Source organism: Bactrocera neohumeralis, chromosome 2, assembly GCF_024586455.1.
Source record: "Bactrocera neohumeralis isolate Rockhampton chromosome 2, APGP_CSIRO_Bneo_wtdbg2-racon-allhic-juicebox.fasta_v2, whole genome shotgun sequence".
NCBI lineage: Eukaryota > Metazoa > Arthropoda > Insecta > Diptera > Tephritidae > Bactrocera > Bactrocera neohumeralis.
Genome location: NC_065919.1, coordinates 15,670,027 through 15,694,915, shown reverse-complemented (window position 1 = coordinate 15,694,915; position 24,889 = coordinate 15,670,027). Strand labels below are relative to the sequence as shown.

At 33.6% G+C, this 24,889-nt stretch overlaps 3 protein-coding genes across 8 annotated transcripts in view; 2 read left to right on the top strand and 1 right to left on the bottom strand.

Annotated features, from left to right (window-relative positions):
• LOC126751248 (PH and SEC7 domain-containing protein) overlaps nt 1–15,984 on the top strand; it is a 62,151-nt gene extending 46,167 nt beyond the window's left edge. The window contains exons 6-16 of one of the 6 annotated variants that reach the window (XR_007665865.1): nt 558–1,205; nt 3,801–4,987; nt 5,051–5,244; nt 5,391–5,583; nt 5,651–5,829; nt 5,904–6,001; nt 6,067–6,342; nt 6,433–6,570; nt 6,637–6,917; nt 10,552–10,980; nt 12,028–15,984. Coding sequence is in view for 4 of the 6 variants with exons in the window: in XM_050461359.1 (XP_050317316.1) it covers nt 558–1,205; nt 3,801–4,987; nt 5,051–5,244; nt 5,391–5,583; nt 5,651–5,829; nt 5,904–6,001; nt 6,067–6,342; nt 6,433–6,570; nt 6,637–6,917; nt 10,552–10,594 (3,237 nt within the window). In the remaining 2 variants the exon portion in view is untranslated. Of the gene's footprint in view, nt 1–557; nt 1,206–3,800; nt 4,988–5,050; nt 5,245–5,390; nt 5,584–5,650; nt 5,830–5,903; nt 6,002–6,066; nt 6,343–6,432; nt 6,571–6,636; nt 6,918–10,551 lie in introns of all 6 variants that reach the window. The other 5 variants (XR_007665864.1, XM_050461361.1, XM_050461360.1 and 2 more) reach the window with 5 other exon arrangements.
• LOC126751250 (ribosome-releasing factor 2, mitochondrial) lies at nt 15,975–19,018 on the bottom strand. The gene is made up of 10 exons (XM_050461363.1): nt 18,796–19,018; nt 18,572–18,734; nt 18,222–18,514; nt 17,785–18,151; nt 17,490–17,712; nt 17,106–17,427; nt 16,836–17,046; nt 16,555–16,768; nt 16,339–16,488; nt 15,975–16,258 (listed from the first exon to the last, which is right to left on the bottom strand). The coding sequence occupies exons 1-10, from the start codon at nt 18,911–18,913 to the stop codon at nt 16,094–16,096; spliced, it is 2,226 nt and encodes a 741-aa protein (XP_050317320.1). The 5' UTR covers nt 18,914–19,018; the 3' UTR covers nt 15,975–16,093.
• Nucleotides 19,019–19,370: 352 nt separating this feature from the next.
• Nucleotides 19,371–24,759, top strand: LOC126752682 (uncharacterized protein YdcI). The gene is made up of 13 exons (XM_050463654.1): nt 19,371–19,788; nt 19,854–20,149; nt 20,214–20,527; nt 20,583–20,821; nt 20,901–21,280; nt 21,364–21,646; nt 21,742–21,941; nt 22,011–22,200; nt 22,261–22,395; nt 22,562–22,657; nt 22,725–22,854; nt 22,954–23,083; nt 23,153–24,759. The coding sequence occupies exons 1-13, from the start codon at nt 19,586–19,588 to the stop codon at nt 23,365–23,367; spliced, it is 2,811 nt and encodes a 936-aa protein (XP_050319611.1). The 5' UTR covers nt 19,371–19,585; the 3' UTR covers nt 23,368–24,759.
• The last annotated feature ends 130 nt before the right edge of the window (nt 24,760–24,889 follow it).

Here is a 24,889-nt window from a genome sequence, read left to right as displayed (position 1 = left end):
CAAATTTTGTGATTTTGTGCAAAGAAAACCCACCAAAAGTTTTTCATTTGTAGTATTTTATTCATTCAGAAATTTCATTATTATTAATACTCTGTTTATAAGTAATCGTTGCGTTAATTTTTTTTAATTTTTCATAACAACTACAATAACAGTTAAAATTTTACAACTTAAAATTCTTGCTGTTGAAGTGTTAAACTGCTGTTAAAACTCGTGTTCTAATACTTTTAGTACTACTACTAATATTTCTACACTTTGTCTATGCCACTCTCTAACATTGTTATGTCTTTTTTATTTCTTTTCCTCTTTTCCACTATCTACTAAACACAATTGCCTTTATTTTAATATAAAATAATGCCCTTATGCAAACAAAAAACAAAAATAATTTAAAAAAAAACACACATACATAAAACAAAACCACTTGTGTTCTACAAACTCATAACGGTTACAATTTTAATTCATTACCCCTCTACCTTGCGTGTTTTGTACGTCAATTCATACGTTGTGGTGTCGGTATTATGTTTTCTTTTGTTGTTGTTTTTTGCGTATGTATCTTCTAGCCATCTACTACTACTATAACTCTAATGAAACACCCAAACAAAGCAACAATGAAAACAGCAACCAGACGTGTTTCCACATTTTCTCCATTCACCACTTCTCCGTCATCTGTTTCTGCCTCCGCAACATCCACATCGTCATCAACATCATCATCATCGTCGACGGCATTAAAAACAGCTATATTAAATGCGGCAGCAGCTGCAGCAACCGCATCAGCGACTGCTTCTTCATCGCCCTCATCCTCGCCAACACTCTTACCATCCTCACCAGAGTCGACGCTAATCAGTCAACGTGATATCTTTAATAGGCGACGGCGCAAAGTGCGTATGAGCGTCCCACGAATTGTTTTGGATGTGTCAGCAGCGGCAGTAACTCCAACAATGGAAGAAAGTGGCTGCCACAATAATAACAATAACAACAATAATAATTGTAATAATTTCAATACTAGTACACCAACAACAAATGATATTGCCACTAATAACTTGAATACGATCAGTACTAATATGACAGCTCGTGATGCTAATGGAGCAACAACACTAACAACTACTAATACTACAGTTACAAAAACTGCATGCACTATGACAATAATAAAAACGGCTATAACAACAATAACCACAAACAATTCAACAGCTGAATATGCTAATAAAAAGGTGGAGCGTGTTGCATACATACATACAAATGTAGTTTTAGTGCAAAATAGCTAAAGTTCAATTAATTACTATAGGTGTAGTGGCAGTTGCTTAAGACTTGCTTAACAAAACCATGCTACAATATTTCAAATATCGTTGCTCACCTATCAAATTGCCGCATTCTATAGTTATATCTGTTGTTATTTGTTCTTAAGCGCATGAATTTAATTTTATTGAAATATTTGAGTGTTTATATAGTATGTATATGTAGAGCGTTATATGTATGTGTAGTACTAGTATTGATAAGTTAATAAATTTGTTTCCTTTGCCGAAATTTAGCGATTTTATGTTGCCCTTTTTATTTTCGCCGTTATAGTAAAAAAAAATATGTTTGACAGAACAGTTTTTCATTTATTTTTATATTTGTATGTCACATTAAAATACTGGCAAAATTGTTGTATGCAATTGAAGATAGAAATGTATTAATTTCTTCGAAGCAAAAAAAAACTATATCCTTTTTTTTAAGAACTTAATTTCTTCTGATAATGTTCAAATAAAATCTGACCATACTTTTTAAACGAACGACAGTAAAAAGCTTAAAAGACACATTAGTTCGCTATGATTTCTGCCTAAATTGTTGGGTATGAAATTATTTAATTGTTTCAGCTTCTCATACACTTTTTATATCGTGAAATTAAGATTTTAAACAATAGTTAAGTCGACAGATGGTAAACAATTTTTCTCAAATGTTGTAGTTATCCCAGTGGGATATAATTAAAAAAATCAAATATTTGGATTTTTATAAATTAACATTTTTTAAAAAAGTTACAAAAAACTCAGCAGAGCATTCCAATAATAATATAATGATTCCAGAAATATTTTTCAACGACAAATGCTGAGTAACATTTCGTTCAAATAAAAATCAGTTTTTAAAGTAATTTTACTATTTAGACCGGACATCCGATCCCTCACAGTCTTCACTAATTGTAGGCTATTAATTATTAAGATTAGAAAAAAGATATTGAAATAATCGATAGTTACAAAATATAAATAATCCATTCACTAAAACAAAATTAAAAACGCACATATGTACATACATATGTATATACATATATGCCCTGAACAGGGTATATTAAGTTTGCCACGAAGTTTGTAACATATATAAAATATATGCATATATATAAATGATCAGCATGATGAACTGAGTCGATTCAGCCATGTCCGTCTGTGTGTACATTTGCGAACTAGCCCTCCAGGCGCCTGCTTTATTTATAGAGTCAGCTAGCAATCAGCTTCCCCTTACTTCCAAATCAAATCACATCGAAGCTCTGGGTAGGCACGGAGTGTGTTTTACTTATATAAAGCCAGTTTCTCTCTCAAGGTGACTGATTTCCAAATCAAATCACATCACGACGTATTAATCAGCTAAGTACTGGCCAGGCACGGTGCCTGCTTTACTTATATAGAGTCAGCTGGCAGCCAGCTTCCCGCGAGATTACATTATGACTGTTAAATCACATCACATGGCGGTGCGAGCGTCACCTAAGCACTGGCTAGGCACGGAGCTTGCAATTTTTTTATAGAACCCGGTGGCAGCCAGCTTTTCGTGAGGTCACCGCATAAATTTTAAAGCACATCACATCGAGGCGACAGAATCACCTAAACACTGGCCAAGCCCGGTGTCTGCTTTCTTTAAAAATAGCCAGCATCCCCTGAAGTCACCTTTTGACTACGAAATCAAATCACATTTTTTTATAGTTACATAAGCAGTGGCCAGGTGCAGGTTACTGTAGCGTATAGTTGCCATACAAATTGACCGATCCAAATCAAGATCGTGTAGAGCAATTTTTTTTATTTGAGAAGATATTTTCGCGAAATTTGGTACAGATTATTGTCAAAGGTAAAGATATTGTTCAGTTCGGATCACTAGTATATAGTTGTCATACAAACGGATTGTGCAAAATCAAAATAGAGATTATTTGATTTGATATTTGAAATAAACCTGCGAAGGGCATTCGGTGCAGACGAAGCTAACTTTTTTCTTGTTTTGAATTCATTTTGAGAAGGTGCTGTAGGGTGCGCAATATTTAGAAAAAATAAAAAATTTTATATGTAGTATATAGTATCTATATATTCTTCTACATATTTAAAAACCTTACTTTTTTTGTAATTAGTAATTCTATATTTAGCTTATTTCGCTTTCATGAAAGTAATTGTTATTATTTTTTTTTTGTATAAAAATTAATAATTTCGATTAATCGATAAAATTGAAACAAAGATAAACCGAAGTACAAATGAGCATTTCTCTAGAAAGGAAAATCAATCAAAATATTAGTAAAAATTTCAAAAAACGACACATTAAATACAATTTGTGTTTGTAAATATTGTATAAAAGAAGAAAACGATAACAACAACACCACCAATTATTGCCGGTCTATTATAGTTACCAGTTTAGTTAGTGCTTAATTTAGAATAGGTAGCAGAGCCCAAGTTGGATTTTGCATTAGAAAAATGGTAAAATCATTTGCTAATAAATTTCTTCAAATTTCTCTCTCCTCTCTCTATCTTTTTACTTTTTGCTGAATTTTGCCGTTTGTCTGGTACTTCAATAAACAGGGTTCCAATCGTGATCGCATTGTTTGGACTTATAACGCACCGCTGGCGCCACACCAAATACAACAATTACAGCAGCAGCAACAACTGCAGCAACAGCAACAACAGTATTCGAGTACACACTATGGCGGTGGCGGTGGCCACAACAATTCATCACCGAATTCGCAGTCGCAGTCACATTCGCACTCACACTCGCATTCGCACTCGCATTCGAGTTCAATAAGTTCATCGCCACAACATTCGGCTGGTAGTCCGGCCTCACCGACATCTGTATCCAGTTCGGTGATGTCATCGTCCGGTTCGAAGGGTGCGCTGGGCATTGGTGGTGCGTATGCGTTGAATAGCAACAACAATGGCGGTCATCATCAACAGCAGCAGCAACAACAACTACAGTTGACAGCAAATGCCGCTAATGGTGGCACCAGCGGCGGCACCAGTGCAACAACAGCCACAACAGCTTTACAAACGGGTTTGTTACATTGTCCTACTGGTAGTGGTAATGGTAATGGTAGTGGTGGTGGCGGCGGTAGTGGTGGTAATGGTGGTGGTGGTAATAATAGTCTTGCAGGTGGCGCCGGTTACGATCATAGCGTCTCCGAAGCCATCTCGAATATTTCTAGTCCCGACTATCAGGACGATGATAATTTATTGAGTTCTCGCGATCTTGCAGGCGGCATGGTACTTAGCGATCCCAGCGATTCCGATTCTACGATACTCGTATCCGACACGGCGGCAGCGAGGCAAAAGCAACAGCAAAATCAACAATTGCAACTACAAGCACAAGCGCTACACCAACAGCAACTGCAACAACAACAGAAAATGATTGGTGGTGGCCAACAAGGAAACTCCGAACAGCATAAACTAGTGATACAGGTGCGTGGCATCGATAATAGTAATAGTGCCTCAGCACGTACGGGCTACTCGGAAGTGAAAGACTCCGAAGATGAATTGGCCACGTTGACGGAGGAGCCATTAAATAGTGCATTGACGGCGGCATGCGGTGATGGCGGCGGCACAGGACGCGATTCATCGCCGCCCGTTTCGGATGATGGCAGCGATGTGGAGTCACTACATTCCTACCATTACTCACCAAAGGCCGTGGATATGCCATCGGCAATACGGCTGGCCAAAAGACTGTACTCACTGGATGGTTTCAAGAAGAGCGACGTGTCGCGTCATCTCAGTAAAAAGTAAGTAAAACTTAATTCTGCATCTACGAGTAGGAATTGATAACAATTTCGTTCTATTTCCAGCAACGACTTCAGCCGCGCTGTCGCCGATGAATACCTAAAGTATTTTAACTTCGAAAAGAAAACGCTTGATCAATCGTTACGTGAATTTCTGCAACAATTCTCGCTGTCGGGTGAGACACAAGAGCGCGAACGTGTGCTGGTACATTTTTCTAAACGCTTTTTAGACTGCAACCCAGGCACGTTCAATTCACAAGGTGGGTCTTATTTATGTTTTGTTGGTGTTTTTTTTGTAGCTACTTGGTTATATTGGTTAATTGTTAAGTTGTACAGAATCGGGGTTGGTTCAAAGGCAGACTATTGAAATAATTTTGTATATTTACGCTTTTCTATTCGCTAATAGACGCTGTACATACTTTAACTTGCGCCATTATGCTGTTAAACACCGATCTGCATGGCCAGAATATCGGACGGAAGATGACTTGCGCGGAGTTCATTGAAAATCTGGCCGAGCTTAACGATGGTGAAAATTTCCCCAAAGATGTTTTGAAGTATTTATATCAGGCCATTAAAACACAACCGCTTGAGTGGGCGCTGTAAGAACTTGACTATAACTTATATTAATTCTATACATATTAATAACCTTTTATTTATTTTCATTAGCGATGATGATGCCACTGAATTGCAAAAGCAACGCGGAGACAATAATGTCGGCAACAGCACAAGCAACAGCCTTATCGGTCAAAATCCCTTCTTAGACATACCGGAATCGTCGACGGCGATTGAATACAAGAAGGGCTATGTGATGCGCAAATGCTGTTACGATGCCAACTACAAGAAAAGTGAGTATTAAGCTTAAAGTAATAAATATAGTATATATCAATATATAAATGCTTAATCGTTCTTATTTCATTAGCGCCATTCGGTAAACGTTCCTGGAAGATGTTTTACTGCACGCTGCGTGATCTAGTACTCTTTCTGCACAAAGACGAGCATGGCTTCCGTAAGAGTCAGGTGAGCAGTTATACACCAAGTGCGTTTACGCTTTTGCTAAAATATCTGCCTTTTTTATTTTGTAGATGTCTGATAATCTGCACAACGCTATACGCATCCACCATGCTCTAGCCACGAAGGCTACCGATTATACGAAAAAGCAGCATGTTTTCCGTTTGCAAACCGCCGATCAGGCAGAGTATTTATTCCAGACCAGTGATTCCAAAGAGCTACAATCGTGGGTAGAGACGATAAATTTCGTTTGTGCCGCATACTCAGCGCCACCACTGGAGGGTGGTGTGGGCAGCCAAAAACGTTTTCAGCGCCCACTGCTGCCTAGCACGCATACAAAGTATTTGATGGTATGAGAATATTTGAAAAATATCTATATGCCTCACCGAAATATTAAATCATATAAATGTTTTGTGTTTGTCTCCCCTCTCTCGTTGCAGAAAGAGCAATTAGAATCGCACGAGCAACAATTGGCGCAATTAGAGGCAGCACTCGCTGAACATAAGAAGGGACCTGTACCGAATAAAGGATTGCCACTACAGAACTACAAAGAAAAGGAGAGTTACTTGCAATATGAGGTAAAACGAAGCAAAACGATTCTTTAATTGATAATGTATTGATAGAGGTTTTCGATTTTTCAACAGCTACGCCGCTATCGCGCTTATGTGTCAATTTTAGCTGCTAAACTGCTTTCCGATCAACAGCAGTTGGATGCTGCACAGCAGCAACAATTAACGAACAACGAAGAATTAGATACATTCTCAACGAGTGGAGTTGGAGGAGTCGGACCAGCTGTGATTGGTGCGCGGCCACAACAGTCGCCACCAGCGTATCCGCAACAATTACAATTACAACAACCAACTGCACAGTCACCAACAGCACAACAACAACAGGCACAGCCGCAACAACAGCAAACTACTAACAGGTATAATTATCAACAACAAGATATTGGCTGACGGGTAATGGGAGTTTTCTCAGCTTGTGTGGTTTAATTGTATTTTTCCTCTATATATAATTAATTTATTCATTTAATTTTGTGTTAATTCTGTTGGAAAATCGGTATAATTTGTGGTTTTTGAATTTGTGTGTTTAGGCCATTAAAATAGATTTTGAAATATGCCTTTCTTTGCTACAAAGGTTAGGTAATTTATTTTACAATTTTAATTTAGCTATAATTAAATATATTATTAATATATATTTATATATTTTTTTCTTTAATAAACAGCGAATGTACTAGTTTTTACGCAGTTGATATAAAAAATGCGATTCACATATCTATATTTATTTCAAAAACTTTCTGTATAAAAAATGGCAATTTTTTCTACAGATTTCAGACGAATTCGAATTTCAAACTTTTTAAATTTCTAACAATTTTTTAGACAAAAACTTCTACACTTATTCCAAAGTGAGTCCAATATTATAGTGAATTTGAGATAAACACACTAAAATGTCTTTTCTAAAATGATTTTTGAAGGCAAGCTAATCCAGAAAGGTTCTTTTTCACAACTAGTTCACGTAAATGCCTTATCCTCCTTGCAATAGTTATTCCAGAGTTTCGCAGTCACAAAGCACAGTCTAGTTAGTCTGAAATCCAAATATATATTTTTTCCAACACTTTAAATTAGTTACTATTTTTAGAAGTTGTAGTAAATACCATTCTTAAAAGTAAAATAGATGAAGTTGAAATTAACATTAAAAACCACAAAAGCTTAAATAAAGAAACACTTTCAGGCTACAAAAGCTTTGCCCTTTATTTAGCGCCATTGTATTATAAAATGTTTTTATTTGTATTATTTTATGTAGATTATCGATTTTCTGACTTTAACTTGTTCCTTAACCCTATGAGTTCAATCAAACTTCTCTACTGTTCTTGCTTTTGTATAAACCGATACTAATTAATTGAAATAAAAACGTTAAATGTTTTTAAAGTTTTAGTTATTAGTTATTTTTGCATTTATATATTTTGTTTATAAAACTTTAATGCTTTTCTGCTTACCTTGCTTGTATATATTTTGTAAATAACAGTTGTATATGATGTATTGCATAACTCTACTGCTACGTGCTTGACTCGCAAAGAGTAAAATATATTTGAGTAAATGTTAATTTATTGGAAAAATTCAGAAACGCGCATAAGTTAATGCATATAAATTATACAAAAAAATAGTTATTAATAAGAATTGTGTTGAAACTTAAAGAGTTCTTCATTTATACAAAAATTCGTATGCTAAATTTTGTCACTGATATCAAAAGACTTTAATTATGATTATATAACTCCAACTGCATCATTTTCCAAACTTAAATTTGAACCACAGAAACTGTGAAAACTCGCGATTTGCGAAAAGTTTGCTGAAACTTATGAGGAAGTGAGGTTAAAAATTTTGAAATGACACAACAGTCAAAGTAAATTCTATGAAATTAAAGTTAAGTGAATTAAGCTAAAGCAAAAGTTAAAAATTAAATTAAAAGCCACAAATAAAATTGATATATAACATGAAAACATGCAATAGTTACAAATAGATTAGATTTAGCAAAGTTTATAAAACAAAAACACAAAAACAAAATGTTCAATTCAACACAGAGAGAAGCACAAGACCAAAAATATAATAAAAATTAAAATATTTGTAGTATTTAATGCAGTATAAAGTAGTTTATAGAACGTTTCGATTTTACTTGTTTTAGTGTTAGCAGTTCACCAATATCACAATTATACAAGCATTCATTCATACACTCACATACATATTTAACAATAAAAACAAAGGTTCAACAGTAAAAAATAATATTTAAAAAAGGAAATTAATTAAGATCCATAACATGCAATTGAAAGTATAATAAATTATAATTCATAAGATATGCATAAGGTATGCACATTTAACTGAAATTAAAGTGCTGCCACAGCATAATCATATAGAGTAGAAAAGAATACACTGCAAAATACACAATTAATTGACGTTAAACGTCACAAATAAAGTGAAATAAGTAATTAGAGTTCATGGGCCTTTAGGTTTATTTTTAAAAAGTAATCGTTAGAAAACTATTGCAAAATGCGGCGCTGAAAAAGTAGCATTAACGCTTGGTAAAAATTGAAATGCTTAGAAAAAATTTAATGCAAAAGAGAATTCAATAGCATATCTGCAAAGCATGCAATTATAGATGGCAAAATTAAACTAAATAATTTAAAAAAGCAGTTTAATAATTCAGACAATTTAATGTAGACGAATGGACTATCATAATTGTATTGTACTACTTATTTATAAATATTTTACCTTTTTTTAAATTATCTTAAATATATATATTTTAGTATTTTTTTCATATATGTATATAAGGTAAAAAATATTTATGGGCATATAAACAACTCAGATAAATCTTAACTACCTTTTGACCTAAATTTAAAGCAGACTCATAATTGCAAAACCCGTTTGTTTGATTTACAAACATATTTTCAAATATTCGTTGATTAGAATTTGATTGTACTAAGTTATTAATCTGTTATCTATTTTGTAGACAGGCTAGTGATGTAAAGCGTTCGGACGCGTAAGTGCTTTTGGAACTTATTTTAACTTAATCGTAAAGTCAACTACGGGCGTTGAAGAATGAGATAATTTTTGATTTGTTGCTTTAAAAATATTCCCCTTATTGTCGTCAGAGTCTGTCCGCGGTGGATATATGTATGTCACGAATTTTCCAATGAATCTCAATTCGCAAAACGTTTGTTGAGACTTCAAATTTATTCCTACCGGAGTCTATGCTTTACCACGTTGCAAACTTACCTAATCCTAATTTATACTGTGAAGCATATAAGGCAGCAACAGATAGCGTCAAAAATTGTTTAACTAATTAATTTCGCTCACCAAATCATGGTGTATGTTATGTAATATTGCGGTGTGTGAGGTTTAAAGTGGTTTGAAGCGCCTACTTTCTACAGCTTCATTACATTTGTATCGTGTAAATGTGCGAGTAACATTTGCAATCATTCGTCAATTCATTTCAAAAAGAGTTGTTGTATGTATGAGTTTATGAAATAATATGTGCTTTAATTTGATTGTGGCTTGTGTGAGTTAAATTTTTTTTGTTTATTAATTTCATATTTTTCAACTAAAACTCTTCAATACACAAGCTGTGCCTCATTTGTGCTCACTTTTGTTTTTTATGTTTTTGCGCTAGGACTGTTCATGGCTAGCTAATGCATAGCTTATATTTTTGTATTTAATTCAACTATATATAATTCCGTTTTCTAATTTCTTTAACTTAAGTTCGTTGCTTCATTTTGTTCCGCATTATTGTTAATTGTTGCATTTACTCTAACCATGTAAATACAAGGCAAAAAAATGTTTCATTGTACAACATGTATACAGTACATGCATATACATACCTATGTGTAATTACATTCGTATACTTGTAAAATATGTACAAAATTTTGCGACAGATTAACCAAAGCAATTAAAAACAATTAATGCAATTTATGTCCAAAATTCAAAATTGGTTATCACCTGCGAATTGTCTTCTTTTTTTTCTTTCTCTCTCTCTCTCTCTCCTTTTTCTCCCCTAACATTGAATTGCAGATGGCTATGTGGCTGCGGCTGGTGGTCGTTGCTGTTTTGCTAAAACCCAAACCAACCAATATTGAGAAGAAAGTATCCTTACTACATTTACAACAATAAATATAGACTGTAATCCCCTCTCTACAAAATGCTAACACTTCCTCCACAATCATAAACTCCACGACCACCAACAATATCGACATCAAACCTCTCCAAACAAAAATCAACACCTCAACCTAATCCTCCTGTATCCTCAAAAAGTGTGCGCGTAAGGCAATGCTAAAATACATACATACATATATACTCCTATTCAGTAATAGTGGTCACGCACATTCGTTCCAAAATTTTTATATTTGAGAAAAAAAGCGATATTGCTTAAGTTTTATTGCAAATACTTTTACGCACTGCGGTGTTGAAGCGCACATTGAAGAACTAAACGCTACAGTGCAGGTAAAAAATATAACGGTTGTTTAAGAAATTTGCTTTCTTGATCTTTTTTTTATACTTGCTGTGCTACTCAACATTTTTATGTTTTATAAACATTTTTTTACATTTTATTAGGCTGTTAGACTTTTAGAATTAGTGTAAAGTTGTTTACCCTTTTATAAATACACATATAAGTCCAATTACTTGTATATAAGCATAAATACATATATGAAATCGATAAATTAGGTATACAGTTTATTACAACTTATTATTAGCGTTTTTTACACCTTTTTGTTTAAGTTACACGGTTTTCTGAAAAAACATTTTTTTTATTTTCTAGATATGTAAAACTGTTTTTATAGCTTTTTTTTTAATATTTGAAAACTTTAGATAATTTTGAAAGCATTATTTTGGATAAAAAAAAATTATTTATAGCTAATTTCCACTAGCAGAGCCTTTATTGTAAATTTTTATGTTTACAATGAATCGTGCTTGTTATTAAAATATAATATTAAACAGTTTACTTAAAACAATTATTAATTTAGCTAGATAACCAAAATAAAAATATTTTTAGCAAGAAATTACAAAAAATTGTATAAGCATTTAAATATTTTTATTTAATTTTATTTATTTAAATGCTTAAAAAATGTGTGCTTAAATTATTTTCTTTTATTATTTTTAAAATTCGGTAAGAATAGGCTGATTAGTTACAAAGAAAATTTTAAGTAAACTTATTTCAATGTTATACAATTATCTTAGTTTTTATGCAATTGCAATTATTTAAATATTCGAAAAATTAAAATAACCTATATTTACTTACTTTGCATATACATAAATGTCATACGAACTGTAAATGTAAAACGTAGCTCTTCAGTTTCGTTTAATCTTTTCCCTGTTAACAGTACTTTATTAGTTACAAATAATGCTTTCCTTTAGTTGTAAGCCGATTTTATTGATATATTTTATTATAAAAACATACTTATTAATATTTACATATAAACATCACACATTTAATTATTTTTTAACATATTTTCCTCTTTGGTTCTTTTTCATATACTTATGCAATTACAGAAAGAAAGAGAAGAAGAAATGAAGGACATACGAAATGTAGCAACTCGAACAAAAAAGAGTCTTGTACAGAAATGAATTTACAAAATACAAACACACACAAAACACGAAGCACGACATTCAATGAGGATGAGCATAAGAAAGCAAAATATAAGAATAATTTCTTAAAAGCTAAAACCATTATTGCATATAAAATTCAATCAAATTGAATTGCGATTTCGTTAGTATGTAAAAGATGTTGTTTAGACGAAGAATATAAATCAAGAAGAGAGTAAAAAACTTATTGGTAAGTAAAAAGTTTAGAAAGAATAACGAAAAACACATTTGTGTCTCAACAAAAACTTGTTTAATGCATAATTTGAGAAGAGTTAGTAAAAGGAAAGTTAAAAACTTATATTTTAAAGTTAAGTCGACGACAATGTGGCGCAAATATTTCTTTTTTGAAACTGATTCGCTAAAAAAATCAATTATCGACGCAGACCAAAATGTAAAACTATACAAAAAAAATTTTCGGTCGATGCTTAGTAGGCTATAACAATCTGCCAAACATCTTTCAAGTTAGTGATGAAAACTGTTAATCGTTTAAGTAAAGTGCTCCCTGAAAATAAATAAAACATCGCAAACGGTATCGAAATGGATTGAAATTTGCTTTTCCTCCGATACAATCGACCTTAGTTTCAAACGCTTTTATACAGCTTGTAGCTTTAGCCAACAGTCTTTGTATTATTTTCGTAAACTTTTTTTTTATTGTTGCAACATCATAAATTACGTGAAGTGATGGTCTCACTAGCTTTCGTCAAACATACACTATATTTATTCAGTTTCTTATGGAAAGCTGCAACATTTTTTAATATATGTATCTATTATTAACATTGCATTATGCATCAAACTTACTTTCGAATTCTTTTTTTTTATACTATTCTTTTTAAATTCAACTTTTAACCGATTTTTTTCCGTTTATTATTTCAGCTGATTTTTCATTTCCACTTCCTTCGCATTCAAACACACACCAGCATATATTACCCGTACCCGCACCCATACTCGTACTCGTACTCGCACATGCATCTGCATTAATGTCCTGAAAAATGTCTTCAAGCCGTTTTGTCCACAGGCAACAAAGGCAACAGTCTCGTCGCTTTGTGAATAGAAACGAACAACAAAACTATACACACACCTGCTAAAGATATAAATATATGTACACTAAAAAATGCTAACTTTAGAATGCCACGTATCAATAGTTTGTGTGTACATGTGTGTGTGCGCTTTCCTCTTACAATTGTATGATCGTTTGTACAGTATCTGCCAATAGTTGTGAAACGAACAAATTTTGACACTCGGTTGGCCTCGTCGTCATCCTCGTTCATACGATATGCATGCATACAAACATATGTGAAAAACACTATTACAATTAATTTATTTTACTATATGTATTTACTTATAATATCTATGTATGGAAATGTATGCTGCTAATTACTAAAAAAAAGAAGAAGAAGAGCGGGCGAAAAAATAAATATAATTTATGGCATTGTGAATTTAATTACGAAAACATACACATACAAATATGCTAGAAGAGGAGATATGAAAGCAGCGAAACAAACAAGAAAATAACACAAAAGCAAAATTACGCTATTTGTCGTATTTATATTATGTAATATTATATACATATTTACGCTATTTTAGATTTATTTATACATACAAAAATTATATATACATACATAACTACTTTCGAAAAGGCAAAACAAAAACAAAAAAAATTTGCTAAGAGTTGAAAACATAAAAAACAATTATCTTTTAAAGAATATCATTATGAATGATAGAAAACCCATTAAAAATTAAGCGATCACTTGAAAGAGTTTCGAAAACAATTACATTTATTTATTTTTGTGTTTATGTAATAATAAAAAATTTACATAGGCAGTAGCGGCAAGACAAAATTGCGGTTAAAAATAATAAATGGAAAAATGTTCGATAATCTCAGCCATGGGCAGGCGAAACATAAATATATTTCATGCAAACACAAAAACAAAAGAAAAAAATTGCATCTATATGTGAAGTACACTTAAAATTACTTATTATTCATACAACAGTAGTCTACTTTTAGGCGCTTACTACTTGCATTTCAAATGTTGTCCAGTTTTGTGAGCGCACTTTATTGAGATTTCATTTCTTATTTATTAATAAAACTCAATATTATTGCTGAACTGAATTATGTGAATATTTCGATATTCCCAACACTCTCTTCATTTTATTTCTATATTATAATATTGCATATGCAAGAAAGTTTTGGTATGCACGAAAAATATGCATTCGTAATTTAATAAATTCTTGTTTCAGATTTTTGATTTTTAAAATTATTATTTTTTGTACTTCGTTAAAAAATAATATTAAAAGAAAAGAAGATATGTTCATTTCTACATATGTATTGTATTGAGTACTTTACTGTATTAAAATAATAACGTTAATTCCACAAACAGAATTCCTTAATTAATTTAAAATATTAAATTTGCTTTGTTGAAACAATTTTTGGTTTTGTGTATGAAACACTCATTTGTTCATCGTAAACAATTAGTTTATGTTGTCGCTTTTTGTTTCACGTTTTCTTTTTTCTGTTTACGAAGTTAATGCCGTCTGCATTGTTTTTTAATTGTTCGTTCGTTCAGTTTATCGCTTAATTGCCTTAATTTATTGTATTATTCATAATTTATAAACTTATATTTTATATATACATATATATTACTTGCATATAATAAAATACATTTAAACATACATACATATATGTCCACGTCTGTAGTTAGGATATTAAAATTGAAGTAAAGTAAACTTAAAGAGCTAAACGAAAAAAAAAAACGAAAATATAAAATAAATAAAATAACAATTCAAAAGAAGAAAAAAGCCTTTAACTTATAACGGTACACCGCTTGCAATACTTCGTAGTTTTTTAGGTTCACTCAAATCGGATTTTAAATATCCTGATTTTATGCGAGGCGTTTTAAAGTTTCCGTTCTTTTTGTTGCTGTTGCGCTCTTAATGTTGGGATAGGTTCACTTTGGTGCAAACATCTCAGGCAGAATTAAATCCAGTTAAATTTTAAGTGTTCTAGAAGTTTGTGTGTTTATTTCTTCCGCTTTACATCTTGGTGTTAAAGTTAATTTTACGGATTACAGTTTGATTGTCTTTGTTCTATGAGTTTAAAAATATTTTTGATTATTTAAGGAGGAAGGGAAATAGGGTTAAGAGTTGTGATAAAGAGCTGAATGTATAGTAACTGCTTTCATTCCAGCAAAAGCCATTGTTACACACTATTAGTTCTTTTGTTAGGTTGCTGTAGACATTGATATTTAAACGTGTTTCGCCTCCATATGGAAACCCCACTGCTTATCGAGTACCAACCGCCAAGTTTTCATCAAAACTCTACACTTTAAATTTCATAAATTTTTTCATAAATTCTTTTATCTTTTTAAAAGAGGAATGTTGAATTATGTACAATTATTAAAACGTTTTACATTATTTAAATCAAGCTACACATTAAATGAACCTTTATTTTTTTAATTGCATTAAAATTACTATAATTGTCTTAATTAAATAATTGTTATACAAATTCAAAAAAAAAAATTAACATTGAGATTGACTTTTGTAATAATTTCCAATTATATGTAAGACACTGATTTTCTATGCTGCCAATAATTGCAACTAATTATCGCTTTAATTCGATGTATTTGATTTTCCTTATAATATGAAAGCGAAAAAAATATAAAAACATGTGAGCTGAAACTGAAGATAAGGGATGATATACAAAACAAAAGTGAAACTAAAAAAAACACATGAATATACATAAATGCTTTAATATTTAAGCAATTTAATAAATATAGAATTGAATAATGCAACAAAGTGTTATATAACAAATAAAATAAATGAGCGAAATAGAAACTTTGAAATAAAAACTTCCAAAATTAATAAATATACATTTATTTAATTAAGTATTCAGTTGCTATGTACAATTTTACAACCTATAACTATAGTTAACTTGTCCATTGATGACGTCTACTCCGTTTTTATTGCCTCACTTAATTTACTCGAACCCTTGCGCTTTTTGTATTGCGCGCACTTCATCGTTTGAGTTCATATTTGAAAAACCGCATGGTTGCATTGTCATGCCCGCCGTGCCTGAGCTTATGCTGCGCAAAACGCTGGAATAGCCCGACAACTCAGCCAATGGCGCATTTACATATATGATCTATATTAAAAAACTCCAAGTTAACTTTCAAATTGGACAACTTATCATTGATTTTGTAAACAAACGTTGGGTATGCTCACCTTATTATGCTCACTTTTCGGTCGTACGTCGTTTATAGTGGCACGACGACGTGACAAGTCGGCTATAATGGCCGATATGCGCTCGGACGGTGCAACAATTTCCAGCGCCATAACTGGTTCGAGCAAGCGTGTACCTACTGTGGTTAATATCTATAAAGAAAATAAATGACGTTATTAGAAATTTATGCGTGGAAAAAAATATAACACTTGCTCTACCTTTTGTACGCATTGCGCCGCAGCAGCCATAACAAATGAATCGGCGGTACCACGCCCTATTGTTATACTATGCAGACGTATTTGTGTATCTACCACCTGACCACCAACACGTGGACCACGTTCCAAAGCCGACAATGCACCCTTGCGTATCACATGCAGCATGCGCGGACGGATAGTATTTAAATTTGATGCATTCTCACCCGATTTATCCAAACTGCAGTATAAAATATGCGTAACATTTTGTTTTAACAAGTATTTGGCGAGAAAAGAAGTACACCTGCCTGAACAGTTCATTTTGTTCGCGCAACAGTTCTAATGTAATTGTTACGCTCTGTTTACTCCCCGCTATTTCTTTCTCCACTTGAAAGCTATCCAGCGCTGGCTCCTCTATTGTTTCTTTGTAGGCTATTTGCAACGGACCCAAATCGACATCGATTTTGTATTCGGTAAGTATGCGTGATTTCACAATGTCCATGTGCAGCTCACCCATGCCTTGAGCGAAAATATCATAACTTTAAAAGTGAAACGGAGTCTTACTAAAAAATCCTTACCGCCCAACACAGTTTGTCCGGTAACAGAGTCATAGTTTACACGCAAGCTGGGATCTTCACGTTGCAATTGTTTCAATGCCGCCTCCATGGCGTTCTGTGTTGCCAAACTAGGTGGTTCGATCGAGCAAAAATATACAGCATCGGGAATTTGAGGATCAGTGGCGAATATCTCTTTAACAAGCGTCGCATCAGCGTTATCTTCGGTATCACTATCTTCAATCATCACGTCGCTTTCAGGTAGTTTCATCGTTTTTTGCAAACGTTTTTGCGCATTTTTCAGCGATGAAGCGCTAGTTGTGAGCAAATCACCTGTAACTGTATGCTGAAATAGAATTGATTTCCGTTGATATTTTGGGTTAAAATTCCACAAAATTGAAAATTTACCTTCAAGCCCGCACAGATGGCAACATCCCCAGCTGGTACACCGCTAATTTCACGATATTCATCCGCCAACGGCTCATACACTTTACTCACCACTTCGGCAGTATTATGTGTGGTGACCAACCTCGAGCCCTTCTTCAATTCACCACGGAAGACACGCACCAATGTTAGCGCACCACGCTGTTTATCATGTATGATTTTGAAAACTCTACCCACAAAGTCATCACTAGTTTAAAAAACAAATTCCAAATTTGAATAACTTATGGAAATTTTCTTATAGAGGTTTAAACTTTATTACCAAAAACAATCGTAAAGCTGATTTCGTTCATGTGGCGCTGGCAAATAGTCAATGATTGCATCCATTACCCGCTGTACGCCCACATTTTTATATGCTGAACCCAAAAGTACTGGTACCACCTTACGTTGCGCAACAGCACGCCGTAAAGCTTGTTGTATCAATTCATTGCTGACTAGATCATAGCCCTCATTGCTAATAACAACCTGCGCTAATTCATCATCGATACCGGAAAGCTCATCAATTAACGCATAACGTTTGTCTTGTAAGTCAGCGATGTGCTTATCTAGAAGTGGAAGCGATTTGTACTCACGACCCAAACTAGCACTATCCCAAATCAGTGCTTGTTGAGTAATTACATCGAAAATAGCTGAAATAATTAAAAAAATATAACATTTATAATTAGTCTATGAATAGTTAATCAAAGAGGAGACACCTACTCAAATTTCCCTTCTCATCCTTCAGTGGTGAATGCAAACAAACTGGCTTTGCATCCAACTTTGTTGATAAATCGCTTACACAGGCATTGAAATCTGCATCAGGACGATCCATTTTATTCACAAATACTACTTTCGGCAAACGATGTTTCTCGGCTTGTGTCCAAACAGTAATTGTCTGCGCTTCTACTCCAGATGTGCCATCTAAAACTACAACAACACCATCTACAGCATGCAATGATTGTTCCACCTCCATGGTGAAATCTATGTGACCTGGTGTGTCCAGTAGATTTATTCTACAATACAAGCAAATAAATCGTCAACTTTCATTTAAAATTATTCTCTAGACTTACTTGTGTCCCTGCCAATTGAAAGCTACCGCAGAACTGCATATCGTTATACCACGTTCGCGTTCCTGTGTCAGGCAATCTGTCACCGTATTACCACGATGCACCTCCCCCATCGTGCGTGTTTTTCCGGCATAGAAGAGCATGCGCTCCGTTGTGGTTGTTTTGCCTAAGTATTGTGTGAATACATTTTTATTGTCTATAGATTTGTTAAAATAAATATTTCTCACCTGCATCGATATGCGCCAAAATACCAATGTTTCTCAATTTCGCACTACTATAAAAACGTTGGCATCGAGCGTGTATGCTGATGCTTTGCAGCAACGTAAAGCTGCGGGTTATTGTCATTTATTATATGTTTAATTTATTATATTTTTAAATTATAAACAATTTAATCTGCGTGTATTTCATATGACACAACAGATGATTATCAGCTGTTACTTCTACACAGCGAATTTATCTGCTGTATATTCGCACGAATTAAAAAAGTAAACAATCAAAGCGTAGACCTGAAATTTCGCGCCAACAAGCAACTTTTTAAATATTCCCAGTGATTTCAAAATTGTTACGACTGTAACAGACCTCACAAGAAGTAGAAATTTTACCATTTTACTTCGATCTTAAATCCTTTCGAAAAATAATTTGAAAATGAAGTCTTATTTTATAAATTGTGAAATAAACCTTAATGGGCACATATATATCCTGTAATAATTATAGCAACTAAAAATTACCAATAAAGAATTGGTCTCTGCCGATCTCTAGTATGTTTAAGGCCTTAGTGAAGCAGCTGTTTACAAACGTTCGCTTCGAATTTTTAATTGACGGCTGTAGAGAAAATTGAAAAATCACAAATGTGATTTTTTGAAGAAAATATATTTTTTGTTTGATATAAATATATTTACTTAATTACTTTTAGAAAAATTCGTGCTATTTAGTGCAGTGTTTTGAGAACTTGCATTTTTGTTATAGCGCTATTTGTGAATTATTTCCACATCTAAAAAACAACATTTCACATCAAAAATGGCTGGGCGCCCAAGACGTAAAGCAGCTGTTAGAGCCATACAAATAATAGAAATATCAGATTCCGATGATGATGTACATATCACATCAAGGAGAGGACGTGACAGCTCATTTTCTCCACCACCTACTAAGTCTGCACGTATAGATGCCGCAGCACGTTCATTAGCTGGAAGAGAAGTCGCTACCACAAGTACAACTTCAAGGTCTATATTTCCAAACAGTTTTATTTACTAATTATTAAAAGTCATAGTAAATATTATATTCATAGAAAACGTTGGCCCACCGAAACTAATGGTAAAGTTTCACAAACATCGGAGAAGCGTGCCAAAAAGGATAGCAAGACAACCTCAAAATCAAAGGATAATAACAAAAACAGTGCAACAAACGAAACTGAAAATGTAGAAGTAATGCAGCAAGGAAACGAAGACCAACAAAAGGATTTGGAAGTTGCAGATCAGCAAAATCCTGTAGAAACGGTAACGGATGGCCAATGTCTCTCGAGTGCCGGTAACAATAAACCGGCACGCGATTCTGCCACTAATACGGGTCGCAGTTCATTTTGGGGTAAGTAAAAAAAGTAAAAATATATGTTTGTTATATTAAATTTCTAAATGTGAAAAAATTCTAGCACGTCGAAAAGTTTGGCGCGTCGATGAACTGCTCGCCGAAAAAGAGAACGTTGAGCCCTGCACTGCTAAGAATATCGTACAGTTGTTAGAAAATGAGAACACCATACCATTCATTTGTCGGTATCGACGTGATTTAATTAACCACATAACGCCTGAAAGACTACGTGATATAAAAAATTCATACACCGAAATTGTAGAGTTGCGCAAACGTGCTGAAACGATTGTTACACAGTTGGAGAAAGAGCAACAAATAGGCGATGAAGTACGTACAGAGATTTTATGCGCAAAAAGTAACGAAGAATTGGAATTTTTGGTAAGCACAAAGAATCTTTAGTTGTTTGAGGGTTTACTTAAATGGGTTTTTTTAGTATGCACCTTATAAGCCTGCAAGCAAAGGTTCACTAGCCGAACGTGCTAAAGCTCTTGGTTTAGGTGATGCTGCGGATCGCTTGTTGTTCGGTGAAGCTCCAGAAGTGCGTTTGGAATCTCTTGTAGATCGCAATAATACAGACCTAGAAAGTGTGGAAAAAGTATTACAAGGTATCTGTCACATCATTTCGCACAATATCAGCAAACATACAGGTGTTTTGGAAGAGTTGCGACGGCTGTAAGTAAAAAAAAAAACCTATGAAATATTCTAACTACTTGCCTACATGTGCTTTAATTTATTTACTTTTATTGTGCAGTCAAAAAGTGCACCGCATAGTACTTAAGTGTACCAAATCCAAAACTCCCGTTACCTCAGCCGCTACCAAATCGTCAACATCACTGAAGAACCAATTGAATAATAATAACTCGGTACATTCCAAGAATAAAACGGATGCGTCAAAGTATGAGACATATTATGATTTCCAACAAGATGTGCGTTATTTAAAACCACATCAGGTGCTCGCCATCAATCGTGCAGAGAAACAAAAGTTTCTAACTGTAAAGATAGTCACTGCTGATTATGTAAAAAATGATATCAAACGGTTTACGCGTGAGCTGTTTATGAATGAAGGTCTGCGTTACCCACTGCGCAATCAGGTGTTCGAACAGGCATTCGAGGAATGCTACAGTAAAAAATGTGAGTGTACTCATAGCTAAATTTTAAATTATTTCTATGTAAACATGCTTATATACATATAAATAATTTTTAATTGCCTCCAGTACAACCGCTTCTGTCACGTCAGCTACGTAGTGACCTGAATGAATCCGCCAAAAAAGCTGCTATCGATGTATTTGCGCAAAATTTGAAACAATTATTGCTGCAATCACCACTTAAAGGCGAACGCATTCTCGGCATCGATCCAGGTTTTACCAATGGTTGCAAGTTGGCGCTAATCTCCGAGACAGCAGATGTTTTGGAAACTGGTGTGATATATCCGCATGCTCGCAGCAGTAATGCTGAAGAGGTAGGCGAGAAATTAGCCAAATTACTAGCTAGACACAAGTGAGTAACAGTACAAAATTCGAATAATAAATAAACAAAAACTGTGTATACATATATAAATTCATATCTAAATTTCTAAATTATAAATTTCCAAGTTGCAAAATAATCGCTTTGGGCAACGGCACGGCCTGTCGTGAAACGGAGTTTTGGCTTTCCACTCTATTCGATTTGGGCATTTTAGATAAAAATAATGTACGGTATAGTATTGTTTCCGAGCAAGGCGCTTCGATATACTCGTGTAGTGACGTAGCCCGTCAAGAATTTCCAGACATGGATATGAATGAGATCAGTGCAGGTAATCATTTCAAAATTAAAAGTAAATATGTATAAAAATAATATAAAATTTATTTATTACTTTCTGCAGTTTCCATCGCACGCCGTTTAAATGATCCGCTGAGTGAATATGTGAAAATTGAGCCACGGCACATTGGTGTTGGCATGTACCAGCACGATGTGCCGGAAAAAACGTTGAACGAGGCGCTGAATGAGGTGGTTTCTGAGTGTGTAAGTTTTGTGGGCGTGGACATCAACACAGCCAGTTTGAGTGTGTTAAAGTGAGTAGTGTAGGTTTTTTTTACTAAATCGGCATATTTATGTTGTGGTTGTTGTTTTAGGCATGTAGCGGGCTTGAGTGAGAAGAAAGCGCAAAAAATTATAGAACATCGTTCAAGTAACGGTCCATTTCAAACGCGCAAGGATCTATTGAAAGTAAAGTCTATTGGTGAAAAGACATTTGTACAATGTGCTGGGTGAGATATAAATTTAAGTTGTATAAGATAAGAAGTATTCTAAAAATGTGTAATTTAATCAGAGATTGTTGTTATAAAGTTCATTTGTATGCCATAATTTTTGATTAACTGAGCGTCTATGACATATTTTCTCATTACCCGTCAACATGTTACTACTCTATTTCAGCTTTATACGCATCGAACCTTTGAGTGTGGGTGGAAAAATTGAAAATCTACTGGACTGCACTTGGGTGCATCCAGAGAGTTATGCTGTTGCCAAAAAGTAAATTATTTCTCCATCATACACTTCACTACAATTATAATTTTTTTCTGTTAATTTTTGTACACAGAGTTATAAGCAAATGCAATTTGTTACTCAAAGACATCGGGAGTACACCGTTTATCTGCAAAATTAAAGCTTACGCCTTGCAATGTGATATGGAAGAGCTGGCCGATAATTTTCAAATACCAAAAGAGCGTGTAAGTTAAATTTCCATTAAAAATATTACCAACATTCATATATATTTTATGTTTATTTTCTATAATTTTATAAAACATCATTTAATATTAAAATTCCAGGTCGATGTCGTGTTAATGGCCTTACAACGCGAGCTCACGCAAGATTATCGTGCAGAATTCGCCAAACGTCCGCTATTCAAGCAAGGTTTAACTCGTATAACTGAGCTCAGTGAGGGTGATGTGCTAACGGGTAATGTTGTTGCTAATTATTAATTTGTTATTGATATAAATATTAATGTAACATTAAATTAATGTTCAGGTGCCGTCTCAAACATCACACACTTTGGCGCTTTTGTTGATATTGGCGTTGAATGCAATGCGCTTATACACATAAGTAAAATGAAGAATAGAGAGCTAAGTGTAGGCGATCGTGTAACTGTATCAATTATTCAAATTGATATACCGCGCAAACGGATTGGTGTACGTCTGGAAGATACGATAAAGGAGACCGACACATCGTTTACTTTGACCTAATTTAGATTAAAGCTTAGACAATACTTGGTTACTAGAATATAAATATTTTTGTATAACATACGTATTTTTCTTTACGTAAACAAATGTATATTTTTCGACCATGTTTATACATTAAGCATAAAATATTCACTCATAACATAAATATGAAATTTATAGAAAATAATATATTATTTCAAAGACAAATATGGCTTATCGTTAACCATTACAGCCATAATTCATTAAAATAAGCTGAAATTTTTAGTATATCACTGCTTTTAGACTAAATTTAAGCATATTTTATTTATATAAGTAAGTGTTTTGCAAGCTAAAGACATCTACTAGTAACCAAGTGAATTTTTAAGACATTACAAACCACACCGATTCGTTAAAATATTCATACATTCACTCCGATGCTTGGAAAAAGCTTCTCGGCTGATTGCGTTAGTGATTGGAGAGGAGAACCACATACTATCACCCTAGAGTGCCAGTGTGTCCGGTCTGACACGTTACTCTGTTACTCTCTAGAAAGGGCTTTTCCTCTCAGATTTGGAGATATCGTACTGAAATTTTGCACAAGTTCTTTTCTTCACAAGAAGCTAATCATTTGTCGGAAACGCTGATATCGGACCCTTATAAGAAATAGCTGCCTGTATGGCAACTGATTGATCAAAATGAAGTTCTTGTACGGAAAACTTTTTTATTTGACAAGATATCTACCGCTACAATCTCCGAACATATTGTTCAGATCGGACCAGTATAACAAATAGTTGTCATACAAACTGAAATAAGAAAAGCACGCTTCAAGGGAATTATAGCGCGGTGCTTTTTTGATATTAGGTTATAAAGGCATTGCGTAATTCTTATATGTAAAATAATCTCATCATCTTATAATCTAAATTCTAAAAAATACAAGATTTCCTTAGGAATCTTCGACTAACCTGGTTCACAATAAACTAACTGTTGTTGTTGTAGCTCTTGTAGCAACAAAAAATATGTCCCAGATAATTTCGAATGTAGTTTTGGGAAGGAAGTCCGTGTTCATTCCTTTTAAGTAGACTCGGCGCCGAAGTCACTTTCTTGTTTCAAATTCGAACTAGGTTGAACGAAATCACAAGCATTGGAATAACATACGCAACAACAACGTATTGTCAAATTTTCATTGAACAAGTTTAATCCTCTTTATAGATGGCAATTTCTCGCATGTTCTTCGAGGACATGCGACATCTTTTCTGTTAACCCGTTGCATATTAGTTTTTAATCTTCAAATTATAAATTAAATAAATTATATTTTACGTTGATAAAAAGCAAGTCGTAATAATAACAATGATGAACACTGTAAGGAATTAATAATGAAAAACACTGTAATAAAATATTATTGAAAGTGGGCAAACGTAGTAGTTTGTTCAAAATCAATTAGTGAAAACAATTCTTGGAAAATATAGGAAACTCGGGCGAAAGCAGTTTTCAAATTAGATTTTCGTTCAAAAAAACTCATTGCAACTAATAAATTTCAAGTTTTACAACAATTAATTAATGCCATTGT